Raw genomic sequence first — 20549 nt, forward strand, 5'->3', positions numbered from 1 at the left:
CCAAGGACAAGAACTCACTGTATCACATCATCAGGGCCCAAGGCCACCTGCAAGCCAGACCATAGGCTAAATCAAGGCTCATCATTCAGCAATCCCAAGGAGCCATGCAGAAACTAACCAAACAGGCTTTGGAATCTATGCCTAAGCTCAAGTCTGGCTCTACCATTGAGCTATGCAACCCCAGAAAAATGCCCTTTTTTTTCCTCCAAGTCCCAGTATCTGTAAAGCAGGGTGTTTATAGACCTGCCTAATTTGTTAGGGGTGGCACACAGGGGACATGACTGCGGGACATGGTGGCACATGCCTTTAACCCCAGCACTCAGGAGACAGAGATGGATGGATCTCTGTGAGTTCAAGGCCAGCCTGGTCTACAGAGCTAGTTCCAGGACAGCTAGGGCTGTTATACAGAGAAACCGTCTCAAAAAAACACCACCAACAAGAACAAAAAGACCCTGTTGCAACTCCCCTGTCTCCTCCACATAAAAAAGCTGAGTTTTATTAGGACTGTTACTGGGATACCTGCCCACTCCTCCATCACCCTGCTCTGGTGCCAGCTTACCCTAGCAAAATTCAGACACAGGACGCCTCCCTGCACACCTGGATACTTACTTGAAATTTCTGTCATCCATAAAGCAATGAGCTGCAGAGACCAGCCAGTTGGGAGAGATGAGTGAGGCCCCACACAAGTGGCCCTGGCCCAGGGCGTGGAGGCTCACCTGCCAGGGCCACTCGCCCTCGTCCGCATCTGTGCCACCAACCACCCGAGCCTGTTTGGTAAACGATCGCAGCCCACAGTCTGGAGAGGAGACAGAGGACCGAGTTCAGCCAGTGAACATCAAAGGGACATTCCCTATGCACGGGGAGACTCCAGGAATCTCCATGGGGTATGCACAGCAACACTAGAGCAGAAGGGTCCCAAAGCTTCACAGATCCTCCACCCTCCCCTTGCCCGCCCTCCTCCCATCCCATGCTGTACTGCACAAGCACATCAAGGCTCTAGACCCCTGCCGCTTTGCTCAGGCTCGCTCGCCTAGATATCCTTGCCCAATGCTGAGGGATGCAGCTCAGAGCACAGTGCATGGGGACATGAAGGCAACCCAGCCAGCTCTTCTAGGACACACAGGCTGTAGTTTAAGGCGTGGATGGTTGAAGACAAAGCCCTGCCTCATGTCTTTCTCCTCCAAGCCACTCACCCATGGCTATCTATCTATGGAGCAGCCGGGTTGCCAGCTGTGTCTTGGAGGTGCTAACATGCTGGCTTCCCATGGAGCCGTGTGTTTATGCCAAGTGGCAAAGCCTTCCTTTCCTCCAGACAGATGAGTGGGCACTGGGCTGGGTGAGTGAGGTTCTGGTGGGATCTGCACCCCTGGCACTCTCCCCGATGACTGCCTTGCACAGTAAACACCCTGGCCCACTGCACACCGTTGCCTGCTTACCACAGTTCTTCTCATCTGAGCCGTCACTACAGTCCCTCTTCCCGTCACACTCAGGGTTGCCCTTGCTCAAACAGAGCCCGTTTTGGCAGCGGTAGGTATTTTTGGTGCAAGAGACGATGTTCACTGTTTATGGGAGAGACACAGAGCAGGGAAATCGATCTCTTGGCAGCAAAACCCCAGATGGCCCACCATCGTGGCACAATCCACTTTGCATTCCATACCCTAGTTGGCCCCATTTATCACACCCATGTCCACTGTCCTTTCAGACCTGCTACAGGTTCTCCACCTTCTGGAAGATTCTTCCCAGACTCAATGCACAGGAAACTTAAGTTTACAAACTCCTGGGTGCACTCCACAGAGCCTGATACTGGCTACTACGTTGGTGCACAGTTTCAATGAGAATGACCACCACACACACACACACACACACACACACACACACACACACACACACAAGGTAGCCAGGGCCGGGCCTTACCACTGTCACATGAAGCCTCATCAGACCCATCGCCACAGTTGTCCATCCCATCGCACTGCTGGCTCTGAGGGAGACACTTCCCATTGGAACACTTGAAAGTATCCGCAGGACAACCTAGAGAGGCACAGGTCCTTAGCAATTCCCAGCATGCCCCGGCTCATCGGACCAAGCAGGTACCGGGTAGCCACAGCAGCCCACGCCCCTCAGGATACTCACTGCATCCCTCCTCATCACTGCCGTCCCCACAGTCGTTGACATTGTCACAGACCCAGAAGAGGGGCTTGCAGAACTTGTTCTTGCACAGGAACTGGTGGGTGGTGTTGCATTCTGTTGTGGGGGTACAAGCATCAGCGGGAAGCTCCCAGGAGCAGCCTGGGCCGGCACAGCGGCCAGAGACGCTGTCCCTGGATAACAGTGAGCTGCTCTGCACCACTAGCCACTGATGCTGACAGACACTCGCCTGCCTGCCAAGGTTCCCACTGGCAGGGGTGGGGAAACCAAAGGGTTACGGTCTCTCTGCCAGGGTAGATAGCAAACAAGGCCATAAAACTGCCAAGGCAGAACCAGGACAGGAGAAGGTCAGACCACTGGACAAGAAAAGGGATGAGAGAGGGCAGGCAGGCTAGGGCAGGCTGGGGCCGGCCACGGCAGGACTTACGGCAACGGCTCTCATCACTGAAGTCCGGGCAGTCTGCCCAGCCATCACAGCGCAGGCTCCTGCGGATGCACCGCCCAGTGTTGCACATGAACATCCCTGGGCACGCTGTAGGGAAGAGAGAGGCCTGAAGTCCATGGCTGCCCACTCCCTCTCCAGCAGCCGCCTCACAGCCCTACTGAGACCACAGCCTGCCAGCAGAGGCACACTGAACTCCTACATCAGCAGCCAGAATGGGCAGCAGGCGGGTAGCATGGACCACTAACTACACTGAACAGAGAGAGCCGTGGGAGAGAAGGCAGCTGCGTGTGCAGTCATCCCATTGTCCTGTGTGCTTCCCCGCCCAGGCCTCTGACAGTGCAAAGTGCCAGTGACGTTCCAGAGCACTGGCTCCATGGGGTATGTACGTGTCCTAGCCAAGAGAAAACAACATCAGTATTCCCTTCATGCTAACACATGGGCTGATGTTCGATGTTCCTGAAACAGGGAGAGGCCTGACAATTGCTCCTTGCAGGGAGGACAGAACTGTGAGAAGTCTGCTGTGTCATTGACCCTGCACATACACACGTTAGTCACAAGGGCATTCCTACATCAAAGGTATCCGGCCTCCCAGTAAGACTTTTGGTTTGCATTGTGTTTTTAAGGTTTATGTATTTTCATTTTATGTGTGGGTGTGGGTGTTTTGCCTGCATGGATAGCTATGCGCCACATGCATGCAGTACCCATGGAGGCCAGAAGGGGGCACCATATCCTCTGGAACGGGAGCTAACAGATGGTTGTGAGCCAACCAACCTGTGGGTGCTGGGAACCAAACCTGGGTCCTCTGCAAGAGCAACAGGTGCTGTTAATCACTAAGCCATCTCTCCAGCCCCTGCAGTTACATTTTAAATTAAATGTGAATTTAAGTATGTGAAGTGCCGTCCAATGGTCCATGATACAGGATCGAAATTAAAAGTTAGCGGCTAAACATCCCTCAGCCAAAACACCAAAGCCCAGAATGAGGCAGAATCTTTTTTGAGAGCTGACATGATGCCACAGGTGGAAGCCACATACCTGACCTTGTGTAGACCAGTCAAACACAGGTGTGCTGATGTGGTGTGTAACGAGGTCCATGAGAAATGAGCTCGCTTCATTTCTGTGTATGTGTGTGTGGTGTGTGTGTACATATCCGTGTGCCTGCGGGTGCACATACACGTCTGGGCACACGGAGGCCAGAAGTTAATGTCATGTGTCTTCCTCAATCACTCTCCACTTTATTTATTTATTTATTTATTTTTCAGTCAGGCCTTCTCAATAAACCCGGGGTGTATCAGTGTGCCTACACAGGCCAGCAGACTCCCATTTCTGCCTCTCCAGCTCTGAGTTATAGCCACACCACCTGGCTTCTGTGTGGGTGTTGGGGGTTCAGACCCAGGTTCTCGAGCTGTGCCTCAAGCACTCAGCCCCAAATTCCAAGTTTAGACTTGGGTCACGCTCTCAAGATACTGCGTTGTGCATATGCCAAACTTTTTTAAATCTGAAATCCGCCACATTTCTAGACCCAAGTCTTTCAGCTACGGGGCCCTCAACCTGTACTGTGTGTGCCTACGAACTGCTGTTCACACAGCCAATAGTATTTTCTAATGTTTCAAAACTACAAATGAATTCTAAAAGTGCTAACAGGTGCTCAAGAGAAGCACAGATTATCGAAGTCACCGTGGCGCAGAACCAGTGAGCCAGGAAGTTGGGAAGAGAGTCCTAGGGCTTCCCTGCCACACTGTGGGAAGCAGACCTGAAAAGCACAGGATGTACCAGAATTGCTGTCATCCTGTTACTTTCATGTTGGGGATCGAACTCAGAGCCTCACAGGCGCTTAGCAAGCTCTCTTAACAAGGAGCATGGAGTTCCACCCGGAGTCCAGCCTTTTAAATAAACAGACCTGTTTTCCTGTAAGGCTGCTAGTGAGATGCATCTGACACTGTCCTCTCAGAAGAAGGACGGTGTAGGGCAGAAGAGAGCACTTCCTGTGCCGACCCTCCCACCACCGGCGCCAGCCATATCTACTCACGGTCATTGGAGTCGTAGGACAGGTACTCGGCAAGGAACCCGGTGTCTGTGTAGGAGTGATCGGAATGGAAATGGACTGTGATCTTGCTGCTGTTGCTGCTGACAACAAACTGGGACTTCTCACCACAGTACCTAGAGGGCAAGTGTGGGGCTGAGGGAGATGCATCGGGCAACCAGACAACTGGGGGCGCCTGGGACCCAGCTCCCCCGACCCCAGGATGATGACTACACCCTTAGGGGCTCACCTCACCCCGTTGATCTCTACATAGTCCTTGGGGCAGGTGCCCAGGGGTATGTCGGGGTCCACCAGATAGAAGAGTTTGAAGAGCACCTTCACATTCTGGTTGTTAGGCACCTGGACAGAGAGATACTTTGGAGACCCTGGCAGCGGTGGCTTCTTCTTCTTCTTCTTCTTCTTCTTCTTCTTCTTCTTCTTCTTCTTCTTCTTCTTCTTTGTTTGTTTGTTTTTTGAGACAGGGTTTCTCTGTGTAGTTTTGGTGCCTGATCCTGGCTCTCACTCTGTAGACCAGGCTGGCCTCAAACACACAGAGATTTGCCCGGCTCTGCCTCCCGAGTGTATCAACCCTGCCCGGCTCTTTTGCTGTTTCTTAACCCAGAAGATGTCCATGGGCAAGCAATGGAGCAGGGTGGAGCAGGTTACCAAATGCATCACACACACTATGACCCCCCCCACACACTATTTTTCCTATTATATTACATACATACATAGATATGTTAAAGGGCTCTCCTTTTCTCTTTTTTTAGGTTTTAAAATTTATTTTAACTGATACATACAACATAAAAATGATATACGTTGTTTCTACATAATCCTTCCCTCAGAGTGCCCCGCTGCTGACTGACTTAATCACCCCAAAAGTCGGCTTTTCCCATCCCTTCCCCCTACTCTCCCCAACTTCTCTGGTAACCACCATTCTCTCAGTTTCTAAGAGACCAACTTTTGGGGATTCCACATATGAGCAAGGTCATGTGACCCTTGTCTTTCTTGTACTGGGCTTATTTCTCTAACATAATGGTCCACAAATCTTAACAACCTCAACATAGTGGCTTTTTTGCTATTCTCGTGAAATCAAAAATTCACATTTTTCATCTACAGATATAGTCCTTTCTGTACTCTGTGGTATATCCAAAGAGCCAATATTTAGGGGCCATTATTAAGTAAGAGCTCTTTGAATGCAAGCAATGTGATACCCAATGGCCAGTGTGATAACCGAGAAGGTTACTAAGTAATTATCAATAGCACATACAGCATGGACACACTGGACAAAGCAATCATTCCCACCCATGTGGATGGAACAGTACTGCCAAAGATGTCACCATGTTCCTCAGAACAATGAGACATTTAAAATTATTTATTTTAAATAAATTATTGATTTCTGGAATTTTCCATTTCACATTTTCAGACTGACTGTAAGCAATTGAAACTTAGAAATCAAAACCACAAATGTGGGAATGGGAATTTGTATTTGTATTACTTTAAAAGGCTAGAACGGTGTTTTGAAATCCTTTGAGGAAGACCTCTGATCTGGGAGGAAGTGAGAGGCGCCCACAACCACTCTCTTACCCCTTTGCTATGCAAGAGCGTGCTCTATTTCACACATCCGTGAGGTCATCCAGACAGCACCTCTTAGATGACCTCGCCCTCACTCTATCCAGAAGCAGGCCGGCACACAGAAAAGAGAAATAAGTGGCCACGTTCTCTCCATCAGCTGCCAACAAAGAGCTAGGACAGACTTCCTAGTGTGACTGGTCTTGCCTCAAAGGCCCTTGTCTTGTGGGGCTCCGGAATTTGGCTCGATGGGTTGTTAAAGGGGTCATCTTCCCTCTCCTGCTCGTCCTCAAGTGATGTCCTGATGTACCCCCCTACCCTCTAAGGCCCCCCACAGGTCCTACCTTGATATTCCATGTGCAGTCGATGTTGGGTGGGTAATGGCCTGGATAGTAGGGGCTGCTAAATGTCCCCTGGGCTTCGCTCAAGGAGCCTCCACAGCCTGAGAAGAAAAGCAGGAGAAAGTAGGAAAGTTGAGGACCCCCAGCCAGAGGGTGTGGGAAGACCTGCACAGTCTGGGGAGAACTCTGGCCTCACGCCACCTGTCTACAAACAGGACACTGCACTTTGGCTCAAAGCCTTTAAAAGTGGTCCCTTAGCTGGGCATGGTGGCACCTGCCTTTAATCCCAATTGGGGGGTGGGGAGGAGTGGCAGAGGCAGGCTGATCTCTATGAGCTCGAGGCAGCCTGGTCTACATAGTGAGTTCCAGGACAGCCAGGGCTACATACTGAGACCCTGTCAAGTAAAAAATAAAAAGAATGGTCCCTGGCCTGGGTGGTCAGCAGAATGCCCTTTGGTGGTCTCAGCTTCCAGGCTGTCCCTGATTAGGGCCAGTCTGCCATCCTCCTGGGTTCAGGAGACCCTCTAAGGCCTGCACCTGTCTGCAGCTTGACAGCATGCCCATCATTGACCCTGCCCATCCTTACTGCTCATCTTGGGCAGCTGGAAGAAAGCGGCCTCAAAGCCAGGGTGTCGCCGATCGGTGTTGGTGATCAGTGTGACGAGGAAGACGTTCTGGGAGGAGAGGAAAGTCAGGTTGTAGGAGGGAGGGTAGGTGCCACACAGCCTGCAAGGCAGAGAAACGGAGTTGGTGACAGACAACTCAGCCCTTTCACGCACAACTTAGCTTCCAATCAGAGTCCTGGGACCCCATTCCTAACCCTAGACTTGAACACAGAAGACTGGGCAAGGCAGGGTCAAAAAGGCTTTCAGGAAAATGAAAGGCATGGTAGCACACACCTGAAGCCCCAGCAATGGGAGGCTGAGGCATGAGGATTTTGAGTTCAAGGCTATCCTGGGCTATAGAGTAAGGATGTTTTAGGAAACAGGTCTCACTGTGTAGTGCCTAGGCTAGCCACAAATTCTCATCCTTCTCCTTAGTCTCCTGAGTGCTGGAGTTACAGGCATACACCACCATGCCAAGCTAAAATTTAATTCTTTTTTATTTATTTATTTTGATTGATTGATTTAGTTTCTTTGAGACAGGGTTTCTCTGTGTAACAGAGTCCTGGCTGTCCTGGAACTTACTTTGTAGACCAGGCTGGCCTCGAACTCACAGAGATCCTCCTGCCTCTGCCTCCCAAGTGCTGGGATTAAAGGTGTGCACTACCACTGCCCAGCTCTTTTTAAATTTTATTGTTCTAAATTATTTATAAGGTATAAACTTAATCAATATTCCTTATCATCTACTCACTCATAAGTAGATACTAGATGTAAAGCAAAGGATAACCAGACTGCAGCCCACAGGTCCAGGGAGGCTACTTAGCAGGGGGTACCCTAGGATGACTGAGGCTTATAATAAGTTTTGGTTTTGCCCAATCACAGGGCATGCTTTAGTGAAACATATCACTATTAGGATAAGAATTTGTACCGTAACAAGCTGATGAAAGGATATGCTGGCTGTACTTTCAGGAGGAGAGGCTAAAACCTTTTTAGATTATGGATTAGCCTATAGAAAAATGTCTGCTGTAAATCAAACAGTGAAGGGAAAGATGAATAGGAATCTCACTTACACAGCTTAAGTAAAACATAGCTCTCTGAACAGATAAAGATAGGTTTCTTCTGTATGCCAGAATCTAATCAATATTTATAATTCAGCTATTATTTGGCTTAAAAGGGCTTATTGGGAAATGTTATCATTTTTACTGTTTTCTACAGGGAAAATATTTTCCAGTTTCAAATAACCCTGAACTTTTGAATTATAACCTGTTTTTTGGTTTTTGTTTTGTTTTGTTGTGTTTTGTTTTTTGGTTTTTTGAGACAGGGTTTCTCTGTGTAGTTTTGGTGCCTGTCCTGGAGCTCACGCTGTAGACCAAGCTGGCCTTGAACTCACAGAGATCCTCCACCTGGCTCTGCCTCCCGAGTGCTGGGATTAAAGGCATGCACCACCACCGCCCTGCTAAATTATAACCCGTTTTTATGTTCAAGCTATCTGTGTATTATTTGTCCTGTTAGTTGTACATAAAATGTTTTTACATTAAAAAAACAAATACTATAGAATTGTATTACATGAAATATATAGAATATACAAATCCATAGAGACAGAAAGATTAGACTTTATCTCAAGATGGAGAAGAAAGGAATATAGAACAATGATTTTCTAAGTACAGAATTTCTATTTTGTGTGATGGAAAAGCCCCACAAATGGACAGTAGTATCAGGACATAATATTATGAATGTAATAAATCAATACAATTAATGAATATCACAAATATAGTTATTGAATGAATACTGTGAATATAACCAATGAATACCACAAATGTAATTAGTATCATGAGTGTAATTAATGAATATCATGAGTGTAATTAATATCTTGAATGTAATTCATGCCTCTGAATTGTGAGCTTAAAAATGGTTACAATTACAAATATTATGTTCATTTAAAAAAATAATGTGAAATGTAATCATCATACATTATATGTGTGTATGAAATTGAAGGCAGCGATGCTCTAAAATAATAAATAAATAAACATATAAACAAACAAACAAATAAACAGAAAGAGCTGGGCTGTAGTGGCGCCTGCCTTTAATCCCAGCACTTGGGAGGCAGAGACAGGCGGATCTCTGTGAGTTCAAGGCCAGCCTGGTCTACAGAGCGAGATCCAGGACAGGCACCAAAACTACACAGAGAAACCCTGTCTTGAAAAACCCTAACAACAATAAAAACAAAAATAAATAAAAAGAACTCCAAAAAAAGTTACTTATCTTAGTGTCTACAGTGCAGCTGGAGCATCCTGTGCCTTCTACAAGCTGTGTAGTGAGACCCATCAGTGGTGTATTGGGATTTGTGGCCCCTTCCAAGGCTGTATTATTAATCTGCAAAGCCCCCTGAACTATGGGCTGGTCTGGGGATCCACAGAGTTTTGAAATTCATTAAACGAGCCAGTGAAGCTAACTTCAAAGAACTTGTCTGTGGGGTCTTCTCCAACCCAACAAGAGTTCAGGACACTCAGTCCCCCGGTGCTGATAAGCTGTCTTCTTGGCAACAGAATGAAGGCTTCAGGCAAACTTCAATGGGTTTACCGCAGGAGTATCTGTAGCCACTACATTACACACAAACCCTGCACATGACATAACCTTGCTTGGCCTTGGAGCCAGTCTGGATGCTTTAATCGAGCCTGGAGGCGCGCATAACCTCAGATGAAAGCCCACTATCCTGGACTGCCTCTTCCCCATAGCTCCTGCACAGACTTGTGCACACCCCGCTTGGCCCACCTGACAGCTCCTGACAACAGAAAGCTAGGCACTATTCTGTTTGTTTGCTTTGGAGAAAAGGTCTCACTATGTAGCTTTAGCTACTTGGAACTCAGATATCTGCCTGCCTTAGCCTTCTTAATATTTTCTTATTAAGAACATGCCAAATGGGGACTGGAAAGATGGCTCAGTGATTAAGAGCACTTGCTGCCCTCCCAGAGAACCTGAGTTCCATTCCCAGCACTCATGTTTACCTGATAAATAATTTAGAACAATAAAATTAAAAAAGAGCCGGGCAGTGGTGGTGCACACCTTTAATCCCAGCACTCAGGAGGCAGAGGCAGGAGGATCTCTGTGAGTTCGAGGCCAGCCTGGTCTACAAAGTGAGTTCCAGGACAGCCAGAGCTACACAGAGAAACCCTGTCTCGGACAAAAAAAAAAAAAAAAAAAAAAAAGGCAAATAAATAAATAAATGACACCTATATTTTCTGTAATTCTGATGCTCTGATGGTTTTGCCCTCCTGGTACCAGCAAGAGACTATTAGAGCCTCACCTACCAAAACCCTTCAGATGTAGGGTACGGTAGCAAACAGCTAAGGGCAGCCCTGGCTCCAGAGCCTGAGGAGATGATCCCAATGAGCCAATCTGAAGCCTGTTCCTCCATGTTGGTTTTCTCCCCACCCCCACCCCCACAATCCTCCCACGTGAGCATGCATGCCTGCGTGCCAGAAGAGGGCATCAGATTATAGATGGTTGTGAGCCACCACGTGGTTGCTGAGAATTGAACTCAGGACCTCTAGAAGAGCATCGGTGCTCTTAACCACTGAGCCATCTCTCCAGCCCAGGTTTTGTTTCTTAAATAAACATTAAATCTTCCTTACTCCCTCTGCCTCCCAGCTGACCTGGAGCTCCAGCGTTACTCTGTACACTGAGGTGAGCTGTGCTGTACTGAGCTGTGTTGGACCATGTCCCCCTCCTCTTGGGAACTGTAACAAGCCACCTTTCCAATGGTAACCGTCTCCTGAACTGCAGGCCTGGCTATACTTGCTTCACGGGAAACTGAAACTGCCTTTCTGACAGCAGAGTCAAGTGCCCCCAGCAGTCAGGGAGGTCCGCTCTTCTCTGCTGGATGTACTCCAGCCTTGACTCGGCCAAAGCTGAGCAACTCCAGGCCCACTCCCTGGAACTCATGCTGGTGTGCACCATACCTGCTCCCTACTGTCTGTTTCACAGTGGCCTGTGGTCAAATGTGACTATATCCCAAACCTATACCACAATCAGTTCAGATGGTTCATCCAAGCAAGGGCCAGGCTCCCTCAGCCGGGACCTCCCTTGCTTCCCAGGATACTCACCGCACCACAGCACGTGGCTCCATGGGGCTCAGGGTATCATATACGGTGACCAGGTCATTGCCTTGCTCATCGCAGGGGGCGACATCAAAGCTGCGGAAGGTGAGGCTCAGCACAGAGTTGGCATCCCCCCGCAGGACCCACTGGCAGCGGGCATGAGCTGGGTAAGGGCTGTCAGGGAAGCCAGGGGTGGTGAAACGCGTCACCTCCCCATCATGGGCGTGCAGGGCAAAACTGCAGCTTTCTGTGTGAGAGACAAAACAGAAGGAAGGTGTTGACCCTGCAGGCCACACCCCAGGTGTAGCCCCAGCCCCCAATACATCCCAAATCACCAAAGGCTCACTCAGGTAGACACAAGGAAGGGGCTTCTTGGAAGGGAAGGGAAAAAGAAGGTATGCCTGTCCTTCAGCACCATCTAACTTCTGGGGACCCCACGGCTTAAGGAGCATCTGACAAGATCCTGTTCTTTCCCACTAGGGGTCAACGTGACACTTACTGTCCCGAGGCCTCTGCAGCATTCTGGGGTCAGTGGCTGAAGAACAAGAAGGCAAACGTTTCACCAAAACCATTTCCTTACTCTTCCTTATTACCAAAAGGGAGGTGCCAGCCAGCAAGCAATCCTTGGGGCACCTGAGCCTGTGGGCGCTGGTCTCCAGGCCCCCTCCTCTACAGGCTGGGCCACACATTCCCGCCCGGGGCACCTGAGCCTGTGGGCGCTGGTCTCCAGGCCCCTCCTCTACAGGCTGGGCCACACATTCCCACCCTGGTCTGCCCCATACTCACGGAAGGCCACCACAGAGGTCAGCTCGAAGGATTTCAGTGCCCGTGCTCGGGGTGGCAATGTGACCACTCGCTCCACAGCCATGGCTCGATCAACCTCTTCTGCCAGGTGCGGGGGGATGCTGAACTCTGACCAGTAGTAGGCGATGACACTGCCTTCACTGGGGAGACAGGGGGGAGCCTGAGATGTGGGGCTCGGAAGACCTGCATTCTCTACTACCAACGAACACACAGCAGTTGAGGCTTCTCAGAGAGACACTAGCCTGCCTCGGGCTCTCTGCTGCCCACCCACTCTAGCCCTTGACCTTTGCTTGCTCTCTTGGTCTCAGCCCTCCAGCAGACATGTCCTGGGGCCAGCTCAAGTTGAGGAGTGAGGAGGAAGCCTGGGCTAGACTTGAGCTCACGGCATCTCAGTAGACCCTTCCTGGGTCTGATTGCTCATTTGAGACGGGGGGTGGGGGGGGTGGGGGGGGGTGGGGGGGGGTGGGGGTGGTGGTGAGAATGTCACCTGCCACCCTGCATTACAGAAGCTTCAACTGAACAAGCAAAATAAAAGTACTCTGGAGCTGGGTGTGGTAGCACACAACTGTAGTCCCAGATACTGAGCCAGGAGGACTGCAAATTTGAAGGCAGCCTGGGCAACTAGAGGAGATGATGTTTCCAAAGAAGAGGCAGAGGTTATCAGCTTGGTGGCAGAGTGCTTAGCATCAATAAGGTCCCATGGTCATCTCACAGGACAACACACATGTGCACTGGGAGCCAGGCACAGTGACTCTCGCCTATAGTCCCAGGTACTCAGGAGACTGAGGCAGAAAGGTCACCCAAGTCCACATGTTTGAGGCCAGTGTAGGCAGCACAGTGAGAACATGTCTCAAAAATGGGCCGGGGGAGCTGGATTGTGGCTCATTAGTAGCACCCTTGCCTCGCATATGTGGTGATGGGTTCCACCCCCAGGGCTGCAGAAAAATCATGAGAGCAATTGAGTGTTTTGGGCAGAAAGTCTATTTAAAAAAAAAAAAAAAAAAGGCCAGGCAGTATTGGTGCACACCTTTAATCTCAGCATTCAAGAGGTAAAGGAGGGCAGATCTCTGAGTCTGAGGCCAGCCTGGTCTACAGAGCAAGTTCCAGACAGCCAAGGGTACACAGAGAAACCCTGTCTCAAAAAACAAAACAACAACAACAAAAAAAAAAAAAAAACAGAAAAAGAAAGAAAGAGAGAGAGAGAAAAAGAAAGAGAAAGAAAGAGGAAGGAAGGAAGGAAGGAAGGAAGGAAGGAAGAAAGAAAGAAAGAAAGAAAGAAAGAAAGAAAGAAAGAAAGAAAGAAAGAAAGAAAGAAAAGATGGTTGCACTCGAAGCCTTTCTGGACTTCCTGGACACCCCAACTTCCTCAAACCCAAATCTGGAAAATCAATGTCTTTCTGAATGTAGCACATGCCGCAGTTCCTGTAAAAACAGTGTTTGCGGACTTCCCCCAGCCAGCACCACTAATCATCAATCCCTGCCGTGGAGACAGAAGGACCAGGTATTCTAAGTCAGTTGCACAAAGAATAGACACAAGATCCTATGCCCAGGCAGTCAAGGCCCACATCACCACGCCAAAGCCAGCACCCACCTGAATGCAATTACACCCGACCTCTTGTAGTAGGGACCCAGGACCGGAACTTCACTGTACAACTGCTTCAGCTGAGGGGAGAGGACAAGGCATGAAGCTGGCCAAACAGTAGAAATGACCCTTCCCTGGGCTGCTCCCATGGATCTGGGGCAAAGATGAGCGGAGTCATGGTAGGGTGCTGATGCACAGAGACTCACCGCTTCCTTCACCTGGTTGGCCAGGCTTTTGAACTCTGTGGAGTTTGAATTCTCATAGGCATCCAGAAAGTTCTCATTTGTGACCCTCAGATGGCCATTGAAGAATTTTTGGACCCGAACATTGGAGACTGCCAAAGGCCAAGAAGTGGTCATGGACAATGACACAATGTCACCGGTCCCACCCTGCTGCCCTCAGGGGGGAGGAACAGATGTGGAGGGGGCCGATCTGACCAGTCCCCCATCATCCACCATCATGGCCTGAAAGGACTCTGGGAGACAGTTTCCGAGAACACTTCCTACTAATCCTCCTCCTCCCGTCCCCTCTCATCCCTTCCTCCATTCTCTCCCTGTCCACTGAGGGAAGAGGGAACACTACCACTCTGTCACCCTCCCACAGCCCCCACTGTACTCACAGTGGAAGTGCCACACCAGCAAGCCGGCCACGAGGGAGAGCAAGAGGAAGCCCAGCAGCATGGCCACCAGCACCACACAGCGCCTGGGGCCTTGCTTCTCCACTTTCTTGGCATTGTTCGCAGGCAGGAACTCCACACCCTCCTCAAAGCCATTCATGTTCTAAACAGAAAGGTGTTTCAGGACTCAGAAACACTCCCCACAATAGCTTCCCAGCCCTGGGAGTTCAATGACACTCGTGAGCTCGGGAGAACCAGGACCGGGCAACAAAGAAGGGGCTTCACACACAAGTGTGGGATCTCTACACCCAAGGGCCTCCACATGTTCCAAGATGCAAGATTCCCCCAGTGGAGGAAATGGAGGGGCTTCCGTCCACACCTCCATGGTTGGTGGGCATGAACTGCTGAACAAAACCCGGAGCAGGGTGTGCTGGCATATTCCTACAGGTCCAGCCCTTGGGACCTGAGGGCTGAGGATTAGGAGTTTAGGATCAGTTCAGCTACAGGAGTTGGAAGCCAGCCTGAGCCACATGAGACCCTTTCCTAAGACCAAACCAAACAAGAGCAGGACTTCGGGAGTGTCTACACCAGTGCTGAAGATCTGGACTTGTGCAAAACATCTTTGGCATAGGTGGCTGCCTAAATGTAGGGAGAACAAACAGCCCAAGAACAAAGGCGACCCTCTGGGGACTTCTAAGGCCAGCCTCGACTGTACCTAATGCAGTCCCCTTGGTCACCTGGGCCAGAAAGTCTGTGAGCAGGATGGAAATTGCCCACCCTGTCTGTCAGCCTTACCCCTGATATTTCAAAGAAAGCAACGGCCCCACATTGAACCCCACGTCGGACCCCACATTGACTATGTCAGCTGCAGAATTATTTCAGGTTTCTGAGACACTGCCGCTGTTACCTAGGTACTGCATGTCAAGCTCCAACCAACCAACATTTCTTCTTTTTTTAAAACGTGTGTGTGTGTGTGTGTGTGTGTGTGTGTGTGTGTGTGTGTGTGTGTGTAGGGGGATGGGGGTCAGGAGTCAGGTCTACTTCCACCATGTGGGTTCCAGGCACTAAAATCGGGTTGTTGAGCTTGGTGATAAAGGCCTTTAGCTGCCCGGCCACCTTGATACTGCTCTTCAACAATTTCATACTGTATATGATACATTCTGATGACTCTCTTCCCATGGCCCCCTCTTTTTTACCCCCTACCCCTACCAGCTCCCCCTATTCTTTTTTCAAAATAATTTGTTTATTTTTATTTTATGTGCATTAGTGTTTTGCTTGCATGTATGTCTGTGTGAGGGTGTCAGATCTTGGAGTTACAGACAGTTGTGAGCTGCCATGTGGGGTGCTAGGGATTGAACCCAGGTCCTCTGGAAGAGCAGTCGGTGCTGTTAACCACTGAGCCATCTCTGCAGCCCCCTCACCCCATTCTTCCTAATAGTCTCTTTCCCAGATTTATGACTTCTGGTTTTGTGACCCATTTAGTCTAGCCAGGGCCATGTTTGTGATGACTGCATGGGAACTATTCAGTGGAGACTAGGGAGTCAGCAGTGGGCACACAAGTGAAGACAATGACTTCCCCTTTCCCTGAAACTACTTACTGTATGCTCAGGAGGGAGAGGTAGGGACCCCAAGCCCCGCCTTCATCCCGACTGCTGCCTGCACAGACTCCATGCAGAGTCACAGCTGCTGTGGGTTCACGATTACAGTGGCTGAGTCTTGCTCCAAAATGGGTTTTGCAGCTGCCCTGAGTATTTCCCAGCTCTTACACTCTTTCCACCCCCTAACACAATGTTCCCTGGTCTTGGGTCTTAGAGGAAAGCGGTGTAAGTGTCTTAGAGCTAAGCACTCATCCATCATTTATTCCCAGCACCTTGAGCAGTCAAAAGTCTTTGCATTCACTGCCTGAACCAACATTCGAACTGTCACATTGTCACAGCATTAGCATTGGTATGTTAGAACCCACCCCCGTTACCGTAGAAACCTTGTAATCTCACAGTTTGATGCCATTGCTTATCCAATCCCACAGATGCACGTCTCAGAGGTAGGCACTTAAAAATCATTCATCCTACTTCTTCCAGAAGTCTCTATGTAGAGCAGACTAACCTCAAATTCTCAGAGATACCCCTGTCTCTGCCTCCCCCAGTGTTGGGATTAAAGGCATGCACCCCCATGCCCAGCTCACTTTTTAAAATTATGTGTGTCTGTGTGTGGATATATGCATGTGAGTGCAGGTGGGTGCCCAAGGAGGCTTAAAAAAGGGTGTCAGATCACCCAGAGCCAGAGTAACAAGCATTTGCAAGCTGCCTGATGTGGGTTCTGGGAGACAATTTAGGTCCTCTGGAAGAGCAGCAAGCGCTCTTTATTGCTAAACTCTGATTTATTATTTTGATAATGTAATTATAACATCCTTCCTTCCTTTTGTTCTCCTCTATCCTCCCAAAGTTGGAGAACCAAAGTTTAAAAACAAAACAAACTAACAAACAAAAAAGCTATAAGCTAGGTGGTAGTGTTGCATACCTTTAATCCCAGCACGTGGGAGGGAGAGGTAGTCGGATCTCTGAGTTCAAGACCAGCCTGGTTTACAGAAAGAGTTCCAGGACAGTCCAGGGCTACACAGAGAAACCTCGCCTCAATAAATAAATAAATAAATAGATGGATGGATGGATGGATGGATGGATGAATAAATGAATGAATGAATAAAACAAACAAACAAATAAATAACTCAACGGGCAAGGGACAGAAGGATTGCCAGTTTGAAGCAAGCCTGGGCTACATAGCAAACACCAGACCAGCCTGGGCTACATAGCAAGACACTGTATCAAAACAAAACAACTCTCCCAAACCAAACAATTAAAAAAATCGAATAAATAAATAAATCATTTTGTTCTTTTCATTAGACTATTTCACACACTATTGTTTCTTTCCTATATAATTTGCTCCATTTGCTACAGTGTTTCATTTATTTACATTTCAATAAACACTCCAGTTTTTACATAGAACTAACTGCTAAGACCTTGTAATTCTTCTCAACCTTCTACCTATGAAGTCTGTCAAATAACTCACTTCATTTTCTCCCTGTGAGCCTTTCTCCCAGAGCCTCTGTCCTCACATCTGCCAGAGCCCTCTGTCCTTCTCACGTCTGGGTGGACTGCCCCATCACATGGGAGCTTCCTTCGACTCTTGTCTTCTTGTGTTGAAGCCCCTGTTTGCCTAAGTTCGTCATCTCTTCGGCTCATTCTACTTTTATTTGGTGTTTGATGTTTTGTTTTTGTTTTTTATTGGTTTTATAAGCAATGTAGCCTAGGCTAAACTGGAACTTGCTATGTAGCCCAGGATGGGCTTGAATTCAGTGATTCTCCTGCCTCAGCTTTGAGATCTGCAATTGCAATCATCAGTTACTCTGTCCAAAACTCATTCTACTTTTTTTCTTTTCTTTTTTTCTTCCTTCCTTCCTTCCATCCTTCCTTCCTTCCTTCCTTTCTTCCTTCCTTCCTTTCTTTTTTTTTTCCTTTTTGGTTTTTCGAGACAGGGTTTCTCTGTGTAGCAGCCCTGGTTGTTCTGGAACTCACTTTGTAGATCAGGCTGGTCTCAAACTCACAGAGATCTGACTGCCTCTGCTTCCCAAGGGCTAGGATTAAAGTCATGAGCCACCACTGCCCAGCTCAAATTGTTTTTCTTTTATTTGTTTTTTAGTGTGTGTGTGTGTGTGTGTGTGTGTGTGTGTGTGTGTGTGTGTGTCTGAGTGTATGTATGTGTACAATGTATTACAGGAACTCACGGAGGTCGGAAGAGGCATTAGAATCCCTGGAACTGGAGTTACAGATGGTTGTGAGCTGACCTGTGGATGCTGGACTTTGAACCTGGGTCCTCTGCAAAAGCAGTAAGCACTCTTAAACACTAAGCCGTTCTCCAGCCCCTTTATTCCATTGTTAGTAGCTTTCTAAGATGGAAAATTTTTGATACTTTACATGTTTTTGAATATAGTTTTTATTTGTATCTATTCATCTCTCTCTCTCTCTCTCTCTCTCTCTCTCTCTCTCTCTCTCTGTGTGTGTGTGTGTGTGTGTGTGTGTGTGTGTTTGTCTCACACACCTTTAATCTCAGCATTCAGGCATTCAGGAAGCAAAGGCAGGTGGACCACTGTGAGCTCAAGGCCAGCTTGGTCTACAGAGTGAAGTCTAGAACAATCTGAGCCACATAAAGAGACCCTATCTCAAAAATATAAATAAACAAAAAAAATAAAAATATATGCCTTTTTTTTTTCCTACACTCAAATTTGTTGATAGTTGGGATGGGTATATAATTATAGGGTTAAAATAATTCCTTGAACTTTGAAAACACTACATTTCTAATTTTGCTTCTGAGAGACATAAATCTGTTTTCTTTCATTTAATGGTTTGTCTTTCTCTGAAAACCTGGAAATGAACTCTGAGTTGGGCTCTGAATTTCATTATGCCGAAGTCGCCATATGTCCTCGGAATTTGGAAGTTTCCATGTTTCAATCTACGAGACTTTGTGATATTTCTTGATTTATTCCTCTCCTTCATTTTCTCTGATATACTTTTTCCTAACTATGTCAGTTCTTACTTATTCTTTCTCTGTATTAGCCATCTCAGGCTTTACTACGCTTGTTCATGTCTGCTAACAAAAATTTAATAAGGTTTTTTATTATTTCCTCTTCTATTGCATCTTATGTTTGTTTTATAGATGCATACCTTTCTCCTTATATTTTTCTTGAGTACCTTTCCTTTGTATTGAAGCTTTTCCTCAAATGCTCAAGGATCCTTCATTGTCCATTCACATTACAGATGAGATCCTAAAGGCTGTTCAAAGCGCTGCGTGCATACACCACTGCCAGGTAGCCTAGTCAGATTTTCTACTGGGCACTGCCAATCAGTATATAGATCATTCTATGATATGGTTTCACTGCTCCAAAGAACACACTGCTTTCTGATTTCCTCACTGGATTTACATGCAGCTACTAGCATCTGGGACCAGGTTGGGGAATAAGTCCATCTCCCTTCCTCCACTCCTCACTACAGTCTTCTTCTGGCCTTTGGTCCTCAAGTCACGACGTTCTCTGGTTAAATTTCTCCAACTCTCCTTCCCATCCACTATGGGGTCTGGAGGGGCAGATGTGTCTTTGCTTGAGCAGAGATAAAAATTTGGAGATTCTGAACTATACATGTCCTCCAACAAGGATTACCCTTGTAATCCTTTCAAAGAGTTCTACTCACTGGTGACCAAGTACTCAAATATAATGGGGGCCATTCTTACTCAAACCAGCTCAGAGGGGAAGGAAAAGAAGTGAGAGTCCAATTCTGAGCTGGCAGAGAGGACACTGCCAATGCAATACCAGAAGGAAATGTTCAAGGAAGATCTGATGATAGGAATAAATCTCCAAGTTCAAAGGACTCACAAATGGTGAGCAAGATAAATACAAAAGCACAGTTTAAAAAGAAAGAAAGAAAGAAAGAAAGAAAGAAAGAAAGAAAGAAAGAAAGAAAGAAAGAAAGAAAGAAGAAAAGAAAAGATAAATACAAAAGCATAAATAACCAAATGCATTGTGGGCACACTGGAACACCAATGGGAGAGTGCAGGGCACCTCTGTCTTGCTCCCTCTCCCTCATTCTCCATCACTTAGCTTTTTCTAGGCGTGTCCTCAGTTTACACTTCAAGCCTTCTTAGTGTTTACAACAGCTTCACTGAGGCTCAGTGGCATACAATCAATGGGACCTGCTTAGAGATTCTAGTTCGGAGCGTTGTTATGGTTGGCTCTGAAGTGTCGCCCACAGGCTTGCATTTTCAATGTTTGTTCCCCAGATGGTTGTGCTATGGAACCTTTGACAGATGAGCTGATCAGAGTGGGTGGAAGCTCGTCGTTAGCACAGGCCTCTGTGGGGTAGCCTGGCCATGGCAATGAAAAGCTAACAAACAAGCACATATTTATACTTGTGAAACCAACATCACAATCAAAATAACGAACATGCCACCACCTTTAAAAGCTTCCTTCCAAGTCCTCCCTCCTGTTCTTCCCTGATTTCCCGTCTCCAAGCTACCACTCTTTGCTGTCACTGAAGATTTATTTGCTTTTTTCTCGAATTCAACATGTATTAGTTACTTCTCTAGTGCTGTGAGTAAACACATGACCAAGACGACTTATAGAAGGAAAGGTTGATTTCGGTCCCAGAGGGATGAAAGTCCATCACCATCATGGGGGGAGTGATGCAGTATGCAAGCATGGCAGCTGGAACTTCAAGCTGAGGGTTTATATCTCCGTCCGTAAGTGGGGAGCAGAGAGAGAACGTCAAATTGGGAATGGCAC

The 20549-nt window shown here is 47.8% G+C and overlaps 1 protein-coding gene across 1 annotated transcript in view; it reads right to left on the reverse strand.

Moving 5' to 3' along the window:
• St14 (ST14 transmembrane serine protease matriptase) overlaps positions 1–20549 on the reverse strand; it is a 45156-nt gene that overhangs the window by 4133 nt on the left and 20474 nt on the right. The window contains exons 2-16 of the mRNA XM_036193067.1: positions 14228–14387; positions 13815–13942; positions 13618–13688; positions 12009–12166; positions 11722–11757; positions 11229–11469; positions 7110–7249; positions 6527–6624; positions 4861–4970; positions 4617–4747; positions 2573–2677; positions 2131–2241; positions 1915–2028; positions 1437–1559; positions 610–796 (exon numbers count right to left, since the gene is read on the reverse strand). Of these exons, the coding sequence (XP_036048960.1) occupies positions 610–796; positions 1437–1559; positions 1915–2028; positions 2131–2241; positions 2573–2677; positions 4617–4747; positions 4861–4970; positions 6527–6624; positions 7110–7249; positions 11229–11469; positions 11722–11757; positions 12009–12166; positions 13618–13688; positions 13815–13942; positions 14228–14387 (1913 nt within the window). The remainder of the gene's footprint in view (positions 1–609; positions 797–1436; positions 1560–1914; positions 2029–2130; positions 2242–2572; positions 2678–4616; positions 4748–4860; positions 4971–6526; positions 6625–7109; positions 7250–11228; positions 11470–11721; positions 11758–12008; positions 12167–13617; positions 13689–13814; positions 13943–14227; positions 14388–20549) is intronic.

This window comes from Onychomys torridus, chromosome 7, assembly GCF_903995425.1.
Source record: "Onychomys torridus chromosome 7, mOncTor1.1, whole genome shotgun sequence".
NCBI classification, from domain to species: Eukaryota; Metazoa; Chordata; class Mammalia; order Rodentia; family Cricetidae; genus Onychomys; species Onychomys torridus.